Below are 23,063 nucleotides of genomic sequence, written 5' to 3'. Positions count from 1 at the left end.
AAGTTCGTGAAGATGAGAGTCGATATCAAGTATTTCAAACACACGGAGCATGAGCAGAATAAGACACCTTCGTGCTTGTTCCAAAGACCCTATCCGGGTGAACAACTTTATGGACGGGATCAAAACTAAAGAATTTCTATCTACCCAAATCATATAGGCGAGATGCTAGGATAGATAAGTTAACAATAGTATCCTCCTTAGAGGTACATTGAGAGATAACCTTAGTGATCACATCATCAAGACTAAACTGGCCGATTCCGGGGATCAAAAACGATAGCAAGGGGTGAGGCAAACCAAATTTTATCTAAATAAACACAATCAAGAGGGCATGCTCAATGCTTTCAAATGCATGGTGATGGTGACAACGAGGACAGGTATACACAGGACAAACATGCCGATCAAATAACACTTTCCTAGTTGGCAAGATGCCGTTAAGCATTTTCCACAAGAAAAGTTTGACTCGATGTGGAATACGAAGTTTCCAAATATAGCACCAAGTATTTTTGGCAATAGATAAAGATCTAAGAGTCCTACCGACCTTAGCTTGACTTAAAAACCAACTATATGTCGATTTGACAGTAAAAATACCATTTTTTTCTAAAGTCCAAATGATCTTCTGATCCAAATTTTGTGAAAAAATACGAGTTTTTAGAATCTCATCCCTAACCTCTGCAGTGAACATCTCATTTAACAAGCTAATGTTCCAAGCATTTGTAATATTATCAATCAAGTCAGAAACATACCGCACAGCTCTCATAGGATCCGGTTTAGGTCCAAAAGGTTTCTTAAAAGGCATAGAAGGAATCCAATTATCCTCCCAAATATCAATGTTTTGTCCATCGGTTATCCGCCAACAGTGAAGAAAGGAGATGTCATTTCTTACCTTAATGATGTTTTTCCACCATTTCGAAGCAGAGTGACTTTTCTTGGCTTGCAGAAAGGAACCGTGTCGAAAGTACTTATCCTTAATAAGTTTAACCCATAACAAGTCCTTCTCAGTCAAATTTTCCAACACGCGGCTTTAGCTATAAGAGCTTTATTCTGATACAGAGACTGTTTAAAACCTACCCCGCCCATGCTTTTCTTACTACAACATGCCGTCCAGTTTAACATATGCAACTTATTACTACCATGTTCATTATGCCCCCACCAAAAATTAGCATTTATCATATCCAGGTTGTGACAAAAAGACTTATTATACAAATTAGTTTGCATAGAGTAAATAGGGATAGCAGACACGACACTTTTGATGAGAGTACTCCGCCCAGCCATAGACAGAAACTTTGTATTCTAGTTTTGTATCCTAGATAACACGTTTTTCATAATCCTAGAAGTACTAATATGATTGGGTTTGGCAGGGTTAAAATCAATACCTAAATATGCATTGCTAGTATTGGTTAACGGAATTTTTAAAATCCTAGAGAGGAGCTTTTGATGCTTATGATGCAAGTTATGACTGAACAACAGAGAAGACTTGTGAAAGTTGACCGACTGCCCAGACATAGCACAATACTGTTTGATGCCATTTAAAATATGGTGGGCTTCTGCTATGTTAGCACGCATGAAAATGAAACAGTCATCAGCAAACATGAGATGAGTTACAGGTATAGATGATCTAGAAATATGAATGCCATGAATATGCTTGGAAGCTAACAGAGAAGAAATTTTTCGCGATAAAAACTCAGAGCATAAAATGAAGAGAAAAGGGGATAAAGGATCCCCCTGACGAATGCCCCTAGATGCATAAAATTTACCAAAAGATGAACCATTAAGGTTGAGGGAGAAAGAAGTAGAAGTTAAGCAAGTCGCAATCCAATTGATCCATTTTCGACAAAAACCAAATTGCTCTAGCATTTTAAAAACGGAGGGCCATTCTAGCTGATCAAAGGCTTTATGCATATCAAGCTTGATGGCCATACAACCATGAATGCCTTTTTTTCCTTTTTAAGCTTTTGCAGTAACTCATGTAAAATGATAGTGTTATCAGATATTTGCCTCTGTTTGACAAAGGCAGACTGCATAGGAGAGATTAACTTATCTAATAAAGGCTTTAGCCGATTAGCTAAAATTTTAGAGATAATCCTATATACAATATTACATAGACTAATAGGACGATATGAACTAACTTTGTTAGGATGCGGGATTTTAGGAATCAGCGTGATATTAGTATGATTAAAGGTTTGAAAAAGATTGTTATTTTGAAAGAAATCTTGAATAGTATTCATAAGATCATTTTTGAGCAAATCCCAGTTATCTTGATAGAATAGGGGGGTAAAACCATCAGGTCCAGGAGCTTTACCTGGATCCATAGCAAAAAGAGCGGCATGTATCTCGGATAAAGAAACATCTTGAGTTAACAAATCATTATCCAGGTCAGTTATAAGATGATCAATATAAGGAATAGTATCAGGAATGATGGGGCTAGAAGAAGAAAACAGAGTTTGATAAAAATCAACTATGTGGTTACCTATGTCAGTCCTGTTAGTTAACCAATGATCATTGTCATCTTTTATCATGAGAATCTTATTTTGATTTCGCCTACCATTTGTTATATTATGAAAAAACTTGGTATTATTATCACCTAAAGAGAGTTTCAGAAACCTGGATTTATCCCTCCAAAAAGCTTCTTGCTTAAGATTAATCTCACTAATTTTGGTTTGTATTTCATATTCCAGAGCAAGAGTGTTGTAAGTAGGCGTAGTTAACTGGAGTTGACTTAGAGTGTGAAGAAGGTGGTGGATCTCGAAATGAGTTTTACTGAAGTGTTGCTTGTTCCATTTTAAAAGACCAATTCTGACCGCATTCAAGTTATTGATAAAAGTGTTAAGTGGATTTATAGATAACCAATTCTGTTTGACAATATCTTTATAAGACGGATCATAAGTCCAAGCACTTTGAAAATAAAAAGGTTTCCTCATTTTAGGTTGTTTGGGATTGGAATCAAAAAGGATCATACTATGATCAGAGTAAATAATAGGGTAAGAGAAAATAGAAGCATTAGGAAAAAGATGAAAAGCTGGTTCATTGAAAAAGGCTTTATCAAGCCGCTCTTTGGTTAGGACCGAGGAGACTTTGATTATGAGAAATTGAGAAGAAATAATAAGGATGATCTTGGACACACTCATAAAAAAACACTCTCATACCTCAATTTTAAAACAAATAAATAAAATTATTTTAGACACATTTAGGTTCCTAAATTATCATTTTTTTTATTAAGCGTACCCAAGACAAAACAAGTCATTTATTAGAATATACATCGTGGGACTATTAAGTACCCCATACTAATAAATCATAGATACTCTACGTTTTTCACTTGAAACTAAAAAAAAGAACATGTTCTTTTTCTTCCTTTTTCAAATGAAAAAAAAAATGTTCTTAAATTCTTCTCCAATAATTTACCTCACTCTCTAGCAACATTTCTCTCACCAATAAACATAAGCACGAATCAACTATGCCAAAGTAATGAGGATGAATACCAACCTAAGAGCATCATCAACGCGCTGCTAAAAAAAATTGTGACACATCAACCTTTTGTGTCAGTAAAAATTGCAAAAATCACGTTATGTACCAACTCATTTTTTCCAAATGTTTCTATTTCGGATGGGAATATTTGTCTCATCCCTATTATTTAATTTTTTTTTACACGGATAAACTTGTCTTGTCCATTATTCTCTCCATTTCCTTGGCGCCAATTCATTTTGGCGCCCAATGGTACAAATTCTAGCCATTTCAATTTTTTATTAAAAAAAGATAGAAAAAAGTTTGGACAAAACTTGACCTGTCCCATTTGTGGGACGAGAAAACTTGTCTCGTCTGACCCACTGCTAAAATTGTGAGTATTTTGGTTGTGAATTTAACAATAGCTAATATAGAAACGAGGTTTTAGTAACGCGTTGGTGACCCAATTCAAATTGCCAAAAAATTTTGCTACCTATCGCATTAGAAATAGTTTTTAGTAGTGCGTTGATGATGCTCTAATGAGGATGAAGAAAAAAAATCAAAATCAAAATTTGACGAATAGGGGAACTATTATGCTTTGGATTACTACAATGGACAAGTATAAATACCCACATTTTTTGTCTAGACTAAGTCTCGATCAGCAACTAATGATTTCGTCTCGATCAGCAACTAATGATTTCGATCTGAAGTGCAAGATTACAAGGTCGTGGTTTGTTTGTTTGTTTGTTTGTTTTTTTTTTTTTTTTTTTTTTTTTTTTTTTTTTTTTTTTTTTTTTTTTTTTGCCCCTATTGGAAATACCCCAAATAAATTTGGAAGATATTATTGGATTCAGACGATTATTAGGGTATGGAAAAAACTTTAGTTAGTTGTAGGGTATGAGAGTGTTTTTATGGGTGTGTTAGAATTCAGATATTGAGGAGAAAAAGTAAAGAGAAAAAGAAGTAAGATATGAGGAGAAAAAAATGTTGCAAAAGTCAACAAAGTGGCATAATGACAAATTTTGGGGCCCACGTGTATAAATAAAAGTATATTATACTTGAATGACATACATCCCTTATATAAAATTTTATGGGTTATTTAGACTTTAGTCCTACTTTTTATGGGGTATTTAGGCTTTAGTCCTAAAATTATCGATTATTAGGTTTTAGTCCTACTTTCATCTTCGATTTTCTTAAATAACCAAAATACCCTTAGATCATGTTTATCACGTGACTTGAAATTGTATAAAAGTAGGACCAAAACCTAATTTACCCAATTACAGGAGGAGTAATCCTAAAAATGAGATTTCGACTATTCAACACAATGTTGCGTTCATTGAGTCCTTTGAATTGGAGTGCTACATTCATGGGATTGAAATCCGCTCTGTCTTAGGAGACAATTGTTCATCAACCTTGAGCACCGAGAGGGAGCAAATTTGTTTTAATAAGGACATAGTGATTATCACTAGGATCGAATTTAATCATTGGTAAATTAAGTTAGTTTGTTGAACTAAAGGTTTGTTCATGACATATTTGTTGTATCAATTTGATTTTCTTGTTTACTTAACAATAAATATAATTTTATAATAAGTTTCCTACATAAATTATATCTGCTATTCGATCATTGATAGTTTTCATCTTGATGAATTAGATGAGATAATGAGGGAAATTTCTACTCACTCCCTATTTTTAGTTTAGATTACGAAAAGTGAGAGAGAGAGACGAGTGGGCGGAGATTTCTTTTTTTTTTTTTAGCCCTACTGGAGCACTAGTTTAATACAATAATGTCCATTTAGTTTTAATCATAAACATTTTAAAAGCGGAGCTATACTTGTAAAACCAACTCTATGTAGTAGATTATGGGCTCACTAAAACTATTTATGGGCTTGGGCTTTTCTGAGCTGGAAGGTCTCTCTGTCTATGTGGCACTCTCTTTAAAGAAGAACCTCAATTCAAGCGGTAAATTCTTCATTATATATTTGTATTAAACACGCGACTCGTCAATATTTGTATTTGTATTTTTATCCTATAAATGTAGCACTCCAATTCAAATGACTCAATGAACGCAATATTGTGTTGCGTAGTTGAATCTCATTTTTAGGATTTACCCCTCATGTAATTGGGTAAATTAGGTTTTGGTCCTACTTTTATGCAATTTCAAGTCACGTGATAAACATGCTCTAAGAGTATTTTGGTCATTTAAGAAAATCGAAGATGGAAGTAAGACTAAAACCTAATAATCGATAATTTTAGGACTAAAGCCTAAATATCCCATAAAAAGTAGGACTAAAGTCTAAAAATACATTTTATAGTATTTTTGTATTGTACATTTGTAATATCAATAGTCGAGTGAAGCTAAACTGGGAAAATGAAATGTCCGTGGAGTCGAAAAATTCTGTTGGTGTGATGTTTTTACCCTCCACTTATTTAAGCTATTACAAAATGTTCCTAAAATAACAATGTAATAATAATTAGAATGCCTTACGGGCAAAGTAGGAAATCTACACTGTAGATTGGCCTTCTCTCTTTATCTAAATCTAAATCTAATCTAAACAGTATAAAAAATTATGGGTCTGAGCAATAGTAGATTCTGTTTCTGTCACGATGACACTTTGATTATTATTATCAATTACAGGGGCAAAGTTGAAAATATATTTTTTTTAAAAAGAAAAACACAAAATGCAAGTTGGTCAATCAACTTGATGGGTAGGGCTGTCAATGGGTTTCGATAACCTAATAACCAACCCGAACCAAACCGATAAAAAATGGTTTAGGTTTTGGTAATTTGGTTTGCCCTCTACCGACCCGAAACCGAACCAAACCAAACCGATAAGACATTGGTTTGGTTTTGGATTTGTCCTCCACCGAACCGATATGAACCCGAACCGATAAGATGGCATTTTAGTAATATTTATGATTAATTTTGTATATGTTTATCAATTGTGTGCATGGCTGAAATTAATTGATTTAATTTAGAATTTAATTGATTTAATACTTTTCAGTTCGGGTCGGTTTTGTTTCGATTTGTAATATACTAAGGTATGCCCGTGTCTACGGCCTGCGAGACCTCGATGCACCTGTGGCGCTATCTCGACAACTCGTCGCGCCTTTGGCGCAAGGACTGCCCAATTGTCCATTATCCATAAGCCCAATAGCATCAATTGGGCCAGTCAACTGTGCAGTACCATGTCAAATTTGGATGCCCAACAGTTTATAAACTCAACCGCAATTATTGACTTTTAGTTGATTTTTGAATAGATCCCATGATATTGATTGCACTAAATAAAATTGCACAAACCCTCCAAACACTTAGATTTGTCAAGTCATATTTTGGTGAGAATAATTATCTATTAGATTTTTGGGCCCACACTGTTCTATTTTGTTAGATAGATCTTATCGGTTCGGTTCAGTTCAGTTCGGTTTCAGATTCTCAATTTTCTTATCAATTCAGTTTGGTTTCGGGTTTCCAATTTTCTTATCGGTTCGGATTCGGATTTTCTAGAATCCGACCCAAACCGATCCATTGACCACCCTACTCATAGGCTTCGCTCTACTCAACAATAAAAAAAAATGTGGGTTTGCCAAAAGCACAATGCTAGTATTATATATATATATTAGTTAGATTATGGTCAATTTTTTTGCTAGGTGTTATGGTTATGGGTCAACAAAAACAGTTGTGTGTTAAAATGGTTAACATGTTTTTTTTTGGTTGAGGTTAACATGTTTGAAACGAGGTAGTCTCAACTGAAATAAGAGTCAGCACTCAGCAGCCCCCCCATCCATGTCAACAAACACGTATGTATATGTTTCTAATGGATAATGTTCCTATAATCCTATTTTTTAAATTGGGACGGAATTCTATATATATATCCGAACATAGAACCAACGCCTATTAATTAGGAACCAACCTCTGTCATGGGTATTGCAAAGCTAGTTCATTTGGTTTTAGACCTTCTTTTAATGCTGAACACAATATTTGTCAATGAAAAAGCCGATTATGATTCCTCTACATTCAATCGAAGTTTTTTCCCGAAAAATTTTACATTCGGGACAGCTTCTGGTTCTTACCAGGTAGATTATCTAATTTCTATGTTCACTTAGAATGTTCAAATGCATGTTGTTGTACCATTTATATATTTCTGAACTTATTTTTTTTCATCTGTTTTTCCTTATTGTTGATGATAGTATGAAGGTGCATATAATGAAGATGGTAGAGGACCGAGTAATTGGGATACCTTCACTCGTGAACAACCAGGTAACGAAGTGTTACTTTTCGGAAAGCAATACAAATTAAACTTTTGTACATGTGAGCTCGATCGCCCGTGGTCTAATTATCTGCTCACGTGTGTGCACATATGTAACTAGCTTCATAGTTCTAGATTTTCAGGGAGAACTAAATTGTACATAGTTCAATACAAAATTAAACTTGCTTTTCAGTCTTCTCCTTCGCTTTGACGAAGAACGAACTCTTCCACCCACCCCATCTATCTTTTAAGTGCATAAGAAAAATAAAAAATGGAGAATGATACCGGCGAGAAAAATTATTTGGTTTCAATTTGGGGCTTGGAACTTGGGGTTGGTGATTATGTCAAAGAGAAGGGAACTTTAATTATCAGAAAGACGACCATACTACTAAATACTAATATATGCATCATCATAACTTTAGAAGGTAAATATGTTAATGCCTACCAACGAAGAAAAAATACAATTTTTATCATTAAGATCAAAAAATTTATTGACATTATAGTATTGGGTTTTTGCCCGACTTAAATTGAGGCCTTGGTTTGGTAGTTCAAACCATAGTACAAAATATCATGATATATTGCGATATTTGGAGATATCTATTCATATTTCAGAAAAAAGATATATAAATATCACGATATGTTTAGAGATATATACGACTGCAAATATCAGTGATATTTTGATAATATTTGTGATATTTGGAGATATTTGGCGATATTTTGTATATATAACAATTTTATTTAATATTTACCATTATATTTCAAATAAATATAAATAATGTATCATGATATATCAAAAAATATCTACAATATTTACGATATTTGTCGATATTTTAGATATATCTACAATATTTGTATGTGAAACAATATCAAATATCTTCAAAAAAGAGAATATATCCACAATACATATCTAGAAATTAAATATCGATAAATATTCATATTCTGATATTTTATACTATGGTTCAAACTTCAAAACAATGTTATCTTACCCAGCCTAAATCTCGACCTGGTAAGAGGACCTGGTTACTGGGTTGGTGGTCCAACCCGTAAGATTGGGACTGGACTATTAGGTTGAAGTTGAAGTGTTGAACATTGAACTGCAGGAAGTAATATATAGATATATATAAATTATTCAAATATACAGTAAAGATATTCTTACTCCAGCGGACAATGTGTGCTGTGTTTTCCCAAGAACCTCGAGTTACCCGTCCAGCAACATCATTATATTAAAGGTGTAAGTCAAATCAGGTGAGTCTTTATGTTAGTTCCTAGAAACAAGGTTGTAAGTCTGCATAATAATTTTTTAATTTTGTGAGATTGAGAACTGGGTTAATGGCTCAGTCAACTAAAAACAATATATTTTCATCACGTTGTGTTTTGGTTCACAGAATTTTGTTTTGAGAAGAAACTGAGTTTCTGATTTCACTTTACTTGAAAATATAATCCGTGAATATCTTTTTTCCATGTTTGGTTAAAAAAAAAACAATTTTCATAAAGTTTTCCGCTGAGAGCACTTGATCAAACCTTGCAAAACATTATATCAAAATATCAAACCCACAAAAGGTAGATCACTCATGCGAACCACTAGATTAACCCTCTCATAACCACTAGATCACACCCTCGAAACCCCAAAACCTTTATTAAATGTGTAAGTCAAATCAGGTGAGTATTTATGTTAGTTCCACAAAGAAACAAGGTTGCAAGTAGGGCAGGGAATCGGGTCGGATTTGACCCGAATCCAAATAATTTAGATTCGGGTCGATTTTCATATCCGTTTATTTATTTGGGTTCGGATTTATGTTTGGATATATTTTTTGGGTTTTTTTTGTATTTTTAGTGTTATCCGATCGGATTGGTCGGGTTCAGGTTCGATTTGGATATAAAATTTCGGTTTTATTCGGATTCGAGTTCGAATTCTGATATTGTCAAACTAATCGGGTTTGGATTCGAATATAGTCATATTCGACCCGAACCCAACCCATTTTCTGCCCTAGTTGTAAGTCTACATAATAATTTTTTAATTTGTGAGATTGAGAACTGGGTTAATGGCTCAGTCAATTAAAAACAATATATTTTCAACATGTTGTGTTTTGGTTCACAGAATTTTATTTCAAGAAGAAACTGAATTTCTGGATTTCACTTTGCTTGAAAATATAATCTGTGAATTTCTTTTTTCTATGTTTGGTTAAAAAAGAAAACAATTTTTATAAAGTTTTCTGCTAAGAACACTTGATCAAACCTTGCAAAACATTATATCAAAGTATCAAACTCTCAAAAGGTAGATCACTCATGCGAACCACTAGATCAAACCTCTCATAACCACTAGATCACACCCTCAAAACCCCAAAACCTTAATATCTTTCGTCTTTCTTTTACTTTGTAAATTATGAATTTGCGCATTAACGTTAATTAAAGGTGGAAGATTGAGGTAATAGATCTAAAGATTAGTGTTTTGTAGTAGAGATGGGCGGAGGTTTAAATCATAAGACATGAAAAATAGAAGGGAACACAATTTTTTTTTTTTTTTTTTTAAATTGGTTTCTTCCATTTGTACATGCTCAGGGAATTGCTTTTCCACTTTTCTATTTTCCTCACGTTACCAAACACAACCGAGATTTCAAATTTCATGAAACCATTTTCTTTTTCTCACTTTTCCGTGAACCAAACATAAGTCTCCTATTTAATTAAGATAGAGTGATAGACCATCTATTTGATGTTGCTACTTAATTGCTTGCTGACCATTATCATATACTAGTCATTGTGCATGTGGTACCCACGTGGGGCCACATTGGAGTTTTTTTTTTACTTTTTTTTTATTAATTTATACATTTAAAATTACTATTGTACCCTTAGGTGCAAACCTTTCTCCCGACACAAAAACCCACCGAAGCCCACATATTTACCAAAAAAACTATTTTTAAAATAGCAAAATTATTATTTTACCCCTCCAAAAAACAAAAAAAATATTAAAAAATTTAAAAACTGCGAAATGACAAAACTACCTTTGTGGCGTACGTGAATCTACTATTATTCATCGACTCCATATTTTTCCATATAGTAAAGATATGTCTAAAACTTACTTTCCAAGATAAGTACATCAAACAATTCTACACATCTTTAAGATATATATACTTAACTATAATTAAGACGTTACACTTATCTTGGCCGTTTATTAAATATTCATATTTTGAAATTAGATTATACCTTTTTGTATGATTTGTTTGGTTGCCTATATATGCAATAGTAGTAAGGCCGAATCTTTGGGGCCCACAAAAATGGCTTATCACCAATTGACCACAGACCCACAACTGCATACCACTAGGAATGGCATGTGATAGTCAATTCTAGGGCCCAATAGGCCAGTGGCACTGGCATCTGAAGCAGTGTTCAGAAAAACGCTAGACAGTAGTCAGGCGGTGGGAGAGCGCCTAAGCCTTCTAGACAATGCCTAGACGGGCTAGGCGCTAGGCGGTTTTTTTTTCCCTAATATATATAGTAATACACACCTATACTACAAGAAATGAATAAAATCATTTACCATAACTCAAAAAATAAACACAAACAAAAATAATTATTACAAAAATGTGTAATAGTTGAAGAATATCAACTTCATATAAAAATATGCTCTTTGTTATAGTGGCATATAATTTACATTAGACTTTCGTCTTTTAAACTAATTCAAATTTTAAGCCTACACAGGCCTTTAATTTTCGACATTTAATCATTAAAAAAAAAAAAAAAAAAAAAAAAAAAACTTTACTAGACCGCCTAGACCCCCTAATCGGTTCACCTAGTTGGTCCACCGATTTTTTAAACGACTTGGGCCTAGGCGAGTCAGTTGGGCACCGCCTAGACCGATTTTTAGAACAATGATCTGAAGACTCACGCATCCCTGAATATGAATCCAGAGTCATAAAGAGAATATATCTTGACTATTTTAAAAAAAAATCTGGATTGATCTGAATATTGTATTGTACAATAATATATTTTTATTATGCGATTTGTGACTCTTGGTCACACTTTTTAGAACAGTTTTGCCCATATTATTACTTTATATTTACGATCTTACCCTTGTTGTCTTAAACATTTAGTTTGGGCATAACATGTATCATGCTAGTACATATAGAGATGCACGGAAGGAAAAATTGGATGCCAATTGTTGTTGTTGATAAATATAGGTTGCATACCTAATCCTTGTATGATCTACCCAGTTGTGTACTCTTTCGTACATAAGTTAATTACGAGATTGATCTAATTTGTATTAGATTAAGGGCCCAGATTAAATGAATCTTTATTATTTGACTTCAACGCTAAACAGGGGCGTCTTCAAATTCTAGATGACATTTCTTGTATGACCGAGATTTTAAGTTGAGAGTCTTGCAGGTACTTACGATCTTCTTGGAATAACGGGGTCATCTTCTACTGCATGTTCAAATGCGGGCTCGAAGAATCAGACATTTCACCATCATTGCCCTTCAATTTTTCTATTAATTTTATTTTATTTTAACCGAAACTTCTGTAATTAGGCCAAAGGTAACAATAATACCAGTAATCTATCAAAAAAGAAACAGTAGTACCAGTAATTTTATTGTACTTATAATCTTTTCTCTTCTCCACAAGGCACAAATATTTTACTGATCCGTTTTCAATCTTAGCAAGTGTCTAACCTCAATTGATCCTAGAACAAAATGATCCATTAGGAAAAAACTAAACTACCCCCTTTCTATTTTATTGATTTTGAGTATTTATTTACCTATTTTTCCATTTTTATATGGCAATACAGAGAAAATAGCAGACGGGAGTGATGGGAAAGTAGCCGATGATCAATATCATCGATACAAGGTATAGTACATATGGCATGAGATATCCTGCTCATTTCATTCATTGATTTTGTAATTGAGAATTGACTTTTTCATTGCCTACGTACATACTCTTTATACTTTTATAGAAAGACGTAGCGCTTATGAAGGACATGGGCATGGATGCTTATAGATTTTCCATCTCATGGTCAAGAGTTTTACCTAGTAAGATATCACACATTTTCACTTCTCTGATTATTTCCTTGATAACAATGCTAATTAATGGTATTGGTACAAGCAGACAATGTTTTCCAGCATATTGGGGACATTGGAGCTTTGACAATCTACTTAGTGCCTTGCAAGTATTGCAAGTTGGGCTAACCCAACCATAGTACAAAATATCAGGATATAGGTATTTATCGATATTCAATTTCTGGATATATGTATCGTGGATATATCTTTTTCTTTGGGGATATTTGACATTGTTTCATATGCAAATATCGTGGATATATCTAAAATATCGACAAATATCATGGATATTGTGGATATTTATTGATATATCATGATACATTATTTATATTTATTTGAAATATAATGGTAAATATTAAATAAAATTGTTATATACACAAAATATCGCCAAATATCCTCAAATATCATAAATATCGTAAATATCGTCAAAATATCACCGATATTTATAGTCGTATATATTTCTAAATATATTGTGATATTTATATATCTTTCTCTAAAATCTGGATAGATATCTCCAAATATCGCGATATATCGGGATATTTTGTACTATGAACCCAACTGCCCAACCTAGATCAATGATAAATTGATGGCATCTAGAAAAGCATAATCTAATTTGGTTGTGTTTGCTTCCAAAACAGGAAAACATCTACCCCTTAATTTTGATAGTTACCCACCTATATCTAATCTAAAGATTAGTTGATGACAGGTGGTTGTGGTTTCCTACCAAACTGAATGTAAAAACTCTGTTATCTCAATTTTCAGTTCATACATCATTATTATTATTATTATTATTATTATTATTATTATTATTATATATATATATATATATATATATATATATATATATATATATATATATATATATATATATATAACCCAACTGCCCAACCTAGATCAATGATAAATTGATGGCATCTAGAAAAAAGCATAATCTAATTTGGTTGTGTTTGCTTCCAAAACAGGAAAACATCTACCCCTTAATTTTGATAGTTACCCACCTATATCTAATCTAAAGATTAGTTGATGACAGGTGGTTGTGGTTTCCTACCAAACTGAATGTAAAAACTCTGTTATCTCAATTTTCAGTTCATACATCATTATTATTATTATTATTATTATTATTATTATTATTATTATATATATATATCTTAATATTAAAGCTCCCGCAAGGGGTATTTTTCGAACTCTATTAAAATTCCACGTCATCTCCTATTAAAACGAAAATTTCTCTCCTATTTGAAAAACGGGAATTTCTCTTCTATTATAACGAGAATTCTTCTCATATTAAAACAAATTCTAACACTTTTAATTAAAGCGGGAATCCTTCTCCTATTAAAATGAGAATTCCCCCCCTATTGAAAATTAAGTGAAAATCTAGCGTATCTAATTAAAACGGGAATCATTCTCCTATTAAAACATAATCTCTCTCCCAATTGAAAAAACGGGTTTTTAAAACTTAATTTAAAACAATTTGTTATAAAATTAAAAATAGTTAGCGACTAAAACAATAGTCCCAATTTTTTTTTAAAAATATAAATGTTTTCAAAAGATTCCACAAGGGGTATTTTTCGAGCTCTATTAAAATTCCACGCCATCTCCTATTAAAACGAGAATTTCTCTCCTATTTGAAAAACGAGAATCTTTTTTTATAACGGGAATTATTCTCCTATTATAACGAGAATTCATTTCCTATTAAAACAAATTCTAGCACTTCTAATTAAACCGGGAATCATTCTCCTATTAAAATGGGAATTCCTCCACCATTGAAAAGGGAAAATCTAGCATATCTAATTAAAATTTGAATTATTTTTTTATTAAAACAAAGATCTCTCTCCCAATTGAAAAACGGTTTTTAAAACTTAATTAAAACAATTTGTTGGAAAATTAAAAGCGGGTTAGCGACTAAAACCGTAGTCCCAATTTTTCTAAAAAAAATCTAAATGTTTTCAAAAGAGCGATTATCTGCATTACAAGCTATATATATATATATATATATATATATATATATATATATATATATATATATATATATATATATATATATGAACTGAAAATTGAGATAACCGAGTTTTTACATTCAGTTTGGCAGGAAACCACAACCACCTGTCATCAACTAATATTTAGATTAGATATAGGTGGGTAACTATCAAAATTAAGGGGTAGATGTTTGGCAGGAAACCACAAGCACTTTTTTTGGCAGGAAGCCACAAGCACAAGCACTTCAGTTGGGCAGGAAACCACAAGCTTGTTGTTTTTTTTTTTTTTTTTTTTTTTTTTTTTTTTTTGGAAGGGGGGAAACACGAAAACACATGCACTTTGGCGTTTGTTTTTTTGTTACTTATAAGTGCTTGTTGCTTATAAGTTTTTGTAGGTCAAGTTTTCTTACTTACAATTTTGGCACTTAAAATATACCAAAATAAAGGATTGGATTTACTTACAGCCCATCACTTACAGTTTATAGAAGTAGTAGGCGCTTTTAAGCCTCTCCCCCCAACCAAAAAAAATTTCTTTGAAGAACTTAAAATTCTAATCCAATGCAATGCTTACTATTTAGTTGGTTTGGGCTTGGCCACTTTAGCAGTAACTTGATAAATAATATAATCATTTAATAACCTTTGTTGTATAACCATACCTGCCATATTGCTATTTAATGAGTAATAATTGTTGTTTTATTGGTGAAATGACTTAAACTTTTTTTTTAGATGGAAAGCTAAGTGGGGGAGTTAACCAAAAAGCAATCCAACATTACAACAATCTCATTAACGAGCTCCTATCAAATGGTAAATAATTTGGTGTCCCTTGTTAATATTTCACTCTCCTCTAAATTCTATCATCTGCCTACTTTGAGTATCATTGTTCAACTCAGGTCCGAAAATTCAACCGATATATCAAAATATCGGTGATATATATCGGGTTTTGAGATACCTGATATGGACAGATTTGATATATCGTTGCCGAATATTGACCCATTTTCAAGGCGATATATTTTGCATTTTCCGATATAATTCTTTTATATCAATGATATATATGATATATTTGATATTTTCGGTATATATACTTTGATTTCATTTGACTGTTTGACCGATATATATTGATCATATTTCTAATATATATCAATACAAGATGATATTTTGACTGGTTCACCCAAAAAAAATATCTTTGATATATATATTTTTTGATAGGCGATATATATATATACCTTGGTTCAAGTAACATTGTTCATGACACGGCAGGTTTGCAGCCCTACGTGACTCTGTTTCACTGGGATGTACCACAACACCTTGATGATGAATATGGGGGCTTTCTAAGTTCACGTATTGCGTAAGTAAAATTCTCATAATATTTTGTAGTATTCGTTAATCTTGGGATTTCATATACCTTCTTTAAACATTGGGGTCAGGGTCCTTTTCTCAAGATTTTCCCCATTTTATTTTAGAAAAAATCTGGAGCACACAGGCTATATCTGTACTATCAAATCTAGGCCCTCTAATAACCAAACGGTGAGGGTGTATTGCCCCCACAAAGTTTATAACTAAGGGATGAGATGTCAGCGCACCCATACATCCCGTGTACTCTAGAACTGCTATTTAGTTTATTGGTGATTTGAGAGCATCTCCAATAGGGGGTGTAAACCGTATAGAGTAGAAAGTTTACACCCCAAGTGTCAAAAAACTTTATTCAATGGGAGTGCTAAACTATAGATAATAAATAGGCTATTAGTTGATAGAAGGGGTGGGGAATTCCCCATCTCGCTATCAGTTGATAAATAGTCCGGGCGACACTTGAACACACGTATGAACAAAAGAAACATTCGGACGTCACTTGGAGTGTCTTCCCTATCTATTTCTAAACTCACAATTTGAAATTTTAAACTCGGACTCACTTCAAGTGTCATCCAAGTTTAAAATTGAACTTTCTTACATTTCTTCATTGGAAACAATAGATAGTAGATATTTATAGACTATACAATAATTTGCAATTGGAGTTGTAAACACCTAATGGCATCTAGGTAGAGCCTACATGGAGGTGTAATTTTACACCCCCATTAGAAATACCCGGAGTGATTTGCAATATGTTCACTTTTCATTTGCCTTCTGTTGAGAAAATTGACCCGTGCACCAATGAATGCAAGTTTATGTTTGGGCACTTTCGGCCTAATCATGTATGAGGCCAAAATGGTCTCCGAGAGCTTGGGTTTAGTTGCTCATATTGACCATAACACGGCTTCAACCCAATTCTCTAAGCATGTTTGTATGGCATATACAGGCTTGATTTCCAAAACTATGCAGAGCTTTGTTATAAGGAATTTGGTGATCGGGTCAAGCACTGGACTACCTTAAATGAGCCTCGGACCTTCAGCGACCGAGGTTATAACTCGGGCAAACATGCTCCTGGTCGATGTTCTGCACCAATTGGAAATTGCAGCGCTGGAAATTCTGGAACAGAGCCATATATTGCAGCTCACAACCAACTTATTGCTCATGCAGCTGCAGTGAAAGTATATAAAGAAAAGTATCAGGTGACATTAGTTGTGCAAAGTAGTTTTTTTTATGCAAATAGTTTCTTATGGCTTGAGCTGATGTGATGGGTATGGATTAAGTATGGTTGTATGGAAGAAAAGTGCCCAGAGCTGGACTTAGTAGCACATTACAACAACTAATTGGGTCTGGTTGTAGTTTTTTTTTACTTAGAGCATCTCCTGGTAGAGGCATCAAGTGTCAATTTGTCTCCACCATTCAGAATTTCGTCAAAATCTAACTCTAGGTGGAAGCAAATATAGAGGTAGCAAATGTCTGGCCGCATCCGTAGAGACAAATTTGTTATTTTGTTTGCGGATGCGACATGACACTACCACTATCCCGCGACAGTGGGATTGTTGCATGTTTTTTTTTTTACTTTTTCAACTTAGATGGGACAAAAGTGAGAGTGTAGGGTGTTTTTGGGGCAACTCTAGCCACTTTTTTAGGCAAACTTGGGACACATTTTTAACAAAAAAGATATTTAAAATGAAAATAGGTCCCACTATTATTATATTTGTTTCTATCGTCTAGAGTTAGTCATTGTTTGAAAATGTTTGTTCTCAAACTTGGCCTCAAACATAACACTTGATGCCTCCACCATCTAGAATTGCTCTTAGAAATTGAATCAATTGCTAGAGCACAATGAGCTTGCTAAACTAATCCTAAATTTCGTACAATAATCTAATGCATTGAAGTTGTGCAGGCTGTGCAAAAGGGAAAGATTGGAATAACACTAAATTCTCATTGGATGGTCCCTATTTCTGAAGCAAGTGATGACATAGATGCTGCTCAACGTGCCATTGATTTCATGTTTGGATGGTAAGTGTTTTTCGCATGAATGTTTAAATAAAAACTATTTCTTTGGTGCAGAGAAAAGAAAAAAGCCCCATATAATAGGTCCATTGTTAGCATTGGAGTTTATTAAAAAATAAAAATAAAAATCAGAGTAGTCGGTCAGATATATATATCCACTCCAATTTTCTCAAATTTTAATTTGTTAATTAACTGAGAAATAAAATTTAAATGTAATTACTCTGTTTGTATAGGTTTATTGATCCATTGACCCACGGCGAATATCCAAAGAGTATGAGGTTACTTGTTGGAAAACGATTGCCGATATTCTCCAAAACGCAATCTGAAATGGTTAAAGGATCGTATGACTTCATCGGATTGAACTATTATACGGCACAATATGCAACAAATGTCCCCTGTTGTCGTGATATCCCAGCAAGCTTACTTACAGATTCTCAAGTTAATCTCACCTGTAAGTTACTTCAAGAGTCCCTTGCCATTCCATGCAATGAACTTGATTTTTCTTAGTGTGGCATATGATGTTTTAAGATCATGGTTTGACGAAACAATTTTTTTCGGCAGACGTGAAAAATGGAATTCCAATCGGCCCAGTGGTAAGAAGTTTTTGACGAACCTCGATAAACATAGTATCATGAATCATTTCAACTTTATATGATATACTAATTATGTTGAACCATCATTACAGGCTGGTTCACCCTGGCTACATGTGTACCCAAGAGGGATTCTAGATCTCTTGCTTTATACCAAGCAAAGATATAACAATCCTACCATTTACATAACTGAAAATGGTATGATCAACTAAGATTATTTTCCATCAACTTTTATTTATGATTTGACGATGGTTTAACAAACGTAGGTCACTTGTAAGTAGATCGGTAACTAAGCATAAAATTTTGGACCTCTGTTTCAGGTGTATCCGAAGTCGATAACAACGCATTATCTCTTGAGGAAGCATTGGTAGACAGTATGAGGAGAGACTACCACCATGACCATCTTTCGCTTGCGCTAAGGGCTATCAAGTGAGTTTTAGATTGGATAAACGATATAAAATTTGAAGAAGCATGGTCAACTTTTTTTTTATCACTTTTATATATAGAGGTCTCCCAAAAAGAAAATTGAACATGTACATGTACAAAAGGGAAGTCATCGTTCTTAATGGTATCACCAACATATTGCATCATTTATATTGGGGTATATCACTCTATAAATTTAAATTTTCCTCTTTATGTACTTATTTTCACCAGCATATTTAGCTTTGTCATCTGGCAAACCTCCCTCTACGGCTGTACTTCGTTTAAAAAAAAACTGCATTCATTCGCCCTTTCACTAATTAAGCTTTGTTTAACATTGTTTCTTACAGTGAAGGGGTGGATTTGAGAGGGTACTTTGCTTGGTCACTTCTGGACAATTTTGAGTGGGAAGCAGGCTACACTATTCGATTTGGATTATACTATGTTGACTACAAAACTTTGATGAGATACCCGAAGCTATCGTCCCTTTGGTTTAAGGAATTCCTCCTCCTGAAGAAAAATAGAAACGCTTGATTAATATAAAATTAATTAAATTGATATTCTTTTAGTTTTCTCTAAATATGTCAGACAATGTGTGTTTCGTATATTATAAGAAACAATGACACTTAATTGTTTAATTTGGACGAAGGTGTGTGATTCATTTGTTAAATGGGATTCAAAAGTGAAGATTGTCTAAAGGGATAAGTACCTGAACAAATCTCATTCACCCCAAAAAGTGGGAAGAGATCAACCTGATCCTAATAGGCGAGTCCAAATTTGTTCACCAGCACATTTGCTGGTGAAATCTACCAGCGCTATTTAGAGCCCACGTATATTACCAAATCTCTCCTATTTTCTTTTTTCTTTTTTCTTTTTTAGAGAAATGAATTAAAAAAAGTAAGTATATCAAAAAAAAACTAAAAAAGAAATAACAATTTTTTCTACGATTTTCTCCTCAAAGCATTGGCGTACTCTCTCTCTCTCCTACTTCCCTCCAACTTCCATTCTCTCTCCCGCCCTTCCTTCATTCTTCATCTTCTCCACTCTTATACCTTTCTATATTTTTCCTCTTTTAATAATTAAAGATGGAACCTGATGAAAGCGAAACCGGAGAAAAATCAAATAAACTATTATACGAGGTGAAACCTGTACTTGGAATGACATTCGAGAGTATAAAAGAGGAGGCTAATGATTACTACAACAGTTATGCAAGAGCTGTTGGGTTTAGTGTAAGGATTAAAAGATCAAACAGTGGTCACTCGGATTCTAAAAAAATAATAAAATGTTGTTTTTGCTGTTCATGCGAAGGGGTGTACAAAAATATAATAACGCCTGAAAAAAAATAGGGATGAAAGGTGATTTGGATGTTTGGCGGAATTCGAGATTAGGCTAAAGAATGAAAAATATGTTTTGACTAAGTCTTTTAGTGAACATAGTCACGATCTCGTGCCCCCAATGAATTCTAACTTATTGAGGTCTCACAAATCACACGGTTCTCAAGAAGAAATGGTGAAAAAATGCATTCAGCGAGATTAAAACCAAGTCAAATTCATGCTTATGCTTCTGCAGAAGCTGGAGGGGCCAAATATCTAGATTACACTCGGAGTGATTTGAATAATCTGTTACAGAAAGAGCGAAGAGAGTTTCTGAAAAAAGGAGATGCACAATGTCTTCTTAACTACTTCAGAGAGAAAAAGAAAGAAGACAAATTCTTTTCTTATTCTATTCGGTACAACGAAGAGAATGAAATAACAGCACTTTTCTTTTGTGATGCAAAGGCAAGACGAGACTACGGGTTGTTTGGTGATGCAATTGCTTTCGACACAACCTTCAAAACAAATAATTATCATATGATGTGTGCACCATTTGTGGGTATCAACAATCATGGGCAGACCGTTATTTTTGGGTGCGGATTATTAAGTGATGAAACCACAAAATCATTCATCTGGTTGTTTTAGACATTCTTGGAAGCAATGGGTGGGCAGCATCCAAAAACTATTTTTACTGATCAGGCTATGGCCATTTCTAATGCGATTGAGGTGGTATTCTCTAAAACTAGTCATCAGCTTTGTCTTTGGCACTTACGTATGAATGCTTTAAAGAATTTAGGAAAACTTGGTGAGTTCAAGAAAATTGTTAAGCAGTTCACAAAATGCATTTATGTCAGACCAAACCAGTCTTCCACAAGAAGGTAACCAACTAATTACATATTTTTATGTTTCATCTGTTAGATTTGATATATGTCCATGATGCTCCCCAAGTGAATTAAGTTTGCAATGGGTTCTAAAATCTGTTAGTTAAAGGATTAGTGGTTCATGTGTATTTTACTGCATCATTTGGATAATTATCTTACATTATTGTAACTGAAATATAAACCCTGTCAATTGTTACAATGTGAGGGGTTGGCTTCCATGAGGCTTAGGGCGTGCCTCAGAGGGTTATTGAGGCTTAGGTCTTAGTGGAAAAAACAACTCATTTTTTTTAATTATGGAAATCGAACAATTTTCCATGTGAATAGCGTTGTTGTGTCCTATGAAAAAAGATTGAGGGTGGTTGTGACTTGGCAGGATAAAAACTTAAAAGAGAATTTGAAAAAAAAAATCAAGTGATGTATCTTTGTCGCGGAAGCAAGAACAATAGATACACAATGTATAAAAATACCCAAAACTAGGGTTTAATGAATAAAAACGAATTCTCTTAATTCAATAATGATAATCAAGTCCGAAAATCTTAATGTTTACATCTGCTTATATAGAGAACTAGTTAACAAATCCTAAGCATAATAGAACTTGGAAAACTAAAATAAAAGCTAGTCTAATTCTAATTAACTAAGGATTTAAAATAGAAGTAGAATAAAAGATAAACTATAGCTGTAGCATTATGCATGTGTTGTTCACATGATAATCTATTGCGTCCTCGCATCAATCCCCCCAACTTGAGAAGAGCTCGTCCTCGAGATTAAGTCCTTATACTTCTGGTAGAAAGTAGGATCCATGAGTTGAAATGTAGCATCAGAAATCCATGAATTTTCTGAGAATGGACGGTCACACCACTTCACCAAATAACGATCATAAGTACCCTGGCGAGTCGTAATAGTAGAAACATCAATGACAGTTTCAATCTGATCTGTAGCAGTAGCAGGAACAACATTACGATCTACAAGTAGGGGAATAGGTGGAATACTATCGCCAACAAAAGGAGTGAGATCCGCTACATTATGAGTGCGAGATATACGCATCTCAGGAGGGAGGTCCAATTCATAAGCATTTTCTCCATGACGGGCGACAATGGGAAATGGGCCAAATCGTCGCATCATTAACTTGTGAGATGAAGGCCGACGTTCTTTTCTCAAATAAACCATCACCAAATCACCAACCTCGAAAGTCACCAAGCGCTTGTGTTTGTCTGCATTAGTCTTGTACATGGCATAAGATTTCTCCAAACTCTTCTTGACATCCTCATGAATAAAGTGAATCCGGGAAGCAAATTCCTCTGCAGATGCACAAACGGGAACAGTCAATAGAATAAGAGCAAGATCAAGAACAGTAAGAGGAGTCATGCCAGTTACAATCATGAAAGGAGAAAGGCCTGTAGAACGGTTGACAGAGTTATTATAAGCAAACTCTGCTTTTGCTAGAACAAACTCCCAATATTTGGGATTATCATCAATCTAACATCGCAATAGGTCACCCAGTAAACTTGACATCTTTGTCAGAAGTGATAGTGCGGGAAACGAACTATCTTACGGGAGTATAAATGAGCAACCTGTGCAGCATCTATAGTACGAGTGTAGGGAATGAAATGAGCCATTTTTGAGAAACGATCCATAACCACAAAAATAGAATCCTTTCCGTGTGTAGAACGTGGTAAACCCAACACAAAATCCATGGAGACATCAACCCAAGGTTTGTCGGGAATCGAAAGTGGAGTATACAAACCAGCATTAGTGTTCTTACCTTTTGTTTGTCGCACACATAACATCGCCAATAAACC

General features: G+C 33.8%; 1 protein-coding gene across 2 annotated transcripts; it reads left to right on the top strand.

Annotated features, from left to right (window-relative positions):
- Nucleotides 1-7,272: 7,272 nt before the first annotated feature.
- LOC147509132 (beta-glucosidase 12-like) lies at nucleotides 7,273-19,757 on the top strand. Of its 2 annotated transcripts, XM_086601445.1 has the most exons (13): nucleotides 7,273-7,509; nucleotides 7,624-7,693; nucleotides 12,463-12,521; nucleotides 12,628-12,703; nucleotides 15,430-15,507; nucleotides 15,961-16,048; nucleotides 16,994-17,246; nucleotides 17,951-18,066; nucleotides 18,294-18,511; nucleotides 18,622-18,653; nucleotides 18,746-18,848; nucleotides 18,971-19,079; nucleotides 19,421-19,757. In XM_086601445.1, exons 1-13 carry the CDS (start codon nucleotides 7,354-7,356, stop codon nucleotides 19,602-19,604), a joined length of 1,542 nt encoding a protein of 513 aa, XP_086457571.1. In that variant the 5' UTR covers nucleotides 7,273-7,353; the 3' UTR covers nucleotides 19,605-19,757. The 2 variants fall into 2 exon arrangements, with proteins under 2 accessions (XP_086457571.1, XP_086457572.1); XM_086601446.1 differs by lacking the exons at nucleotides 7,273-7,509; nucleotides 7,624-7,693 and adding an exon at nucleotides 12,113-12,212.
- The last annotated feature ends 3,306 nt before the right edge of the window (nucleotides 19,758-23,063 follow it).

The sequence above is a fragment of the Coptis chinensis genome, chromosome 3 (genome assembly GCF_015680905.1).
Source record: "Coptis chinensis isolate HL-2020 chromosome 3, ASM1568090v1, whole genome shotgun sequence".
In the NCBI taxonomy this organism is placed as follows: domain Eukaryota; kingdom Viridiplantae; phylum Streptophyta; class Magnoliopsida; order Ranunculales; family Ranunculaceae; genus Coptis; species Coptis chinensis.
The sequence above is the reverse complement of the archived record's forward strand: the minus strand, read 5'-3'. Positions and strand labels throughout refer to the sequence as shown.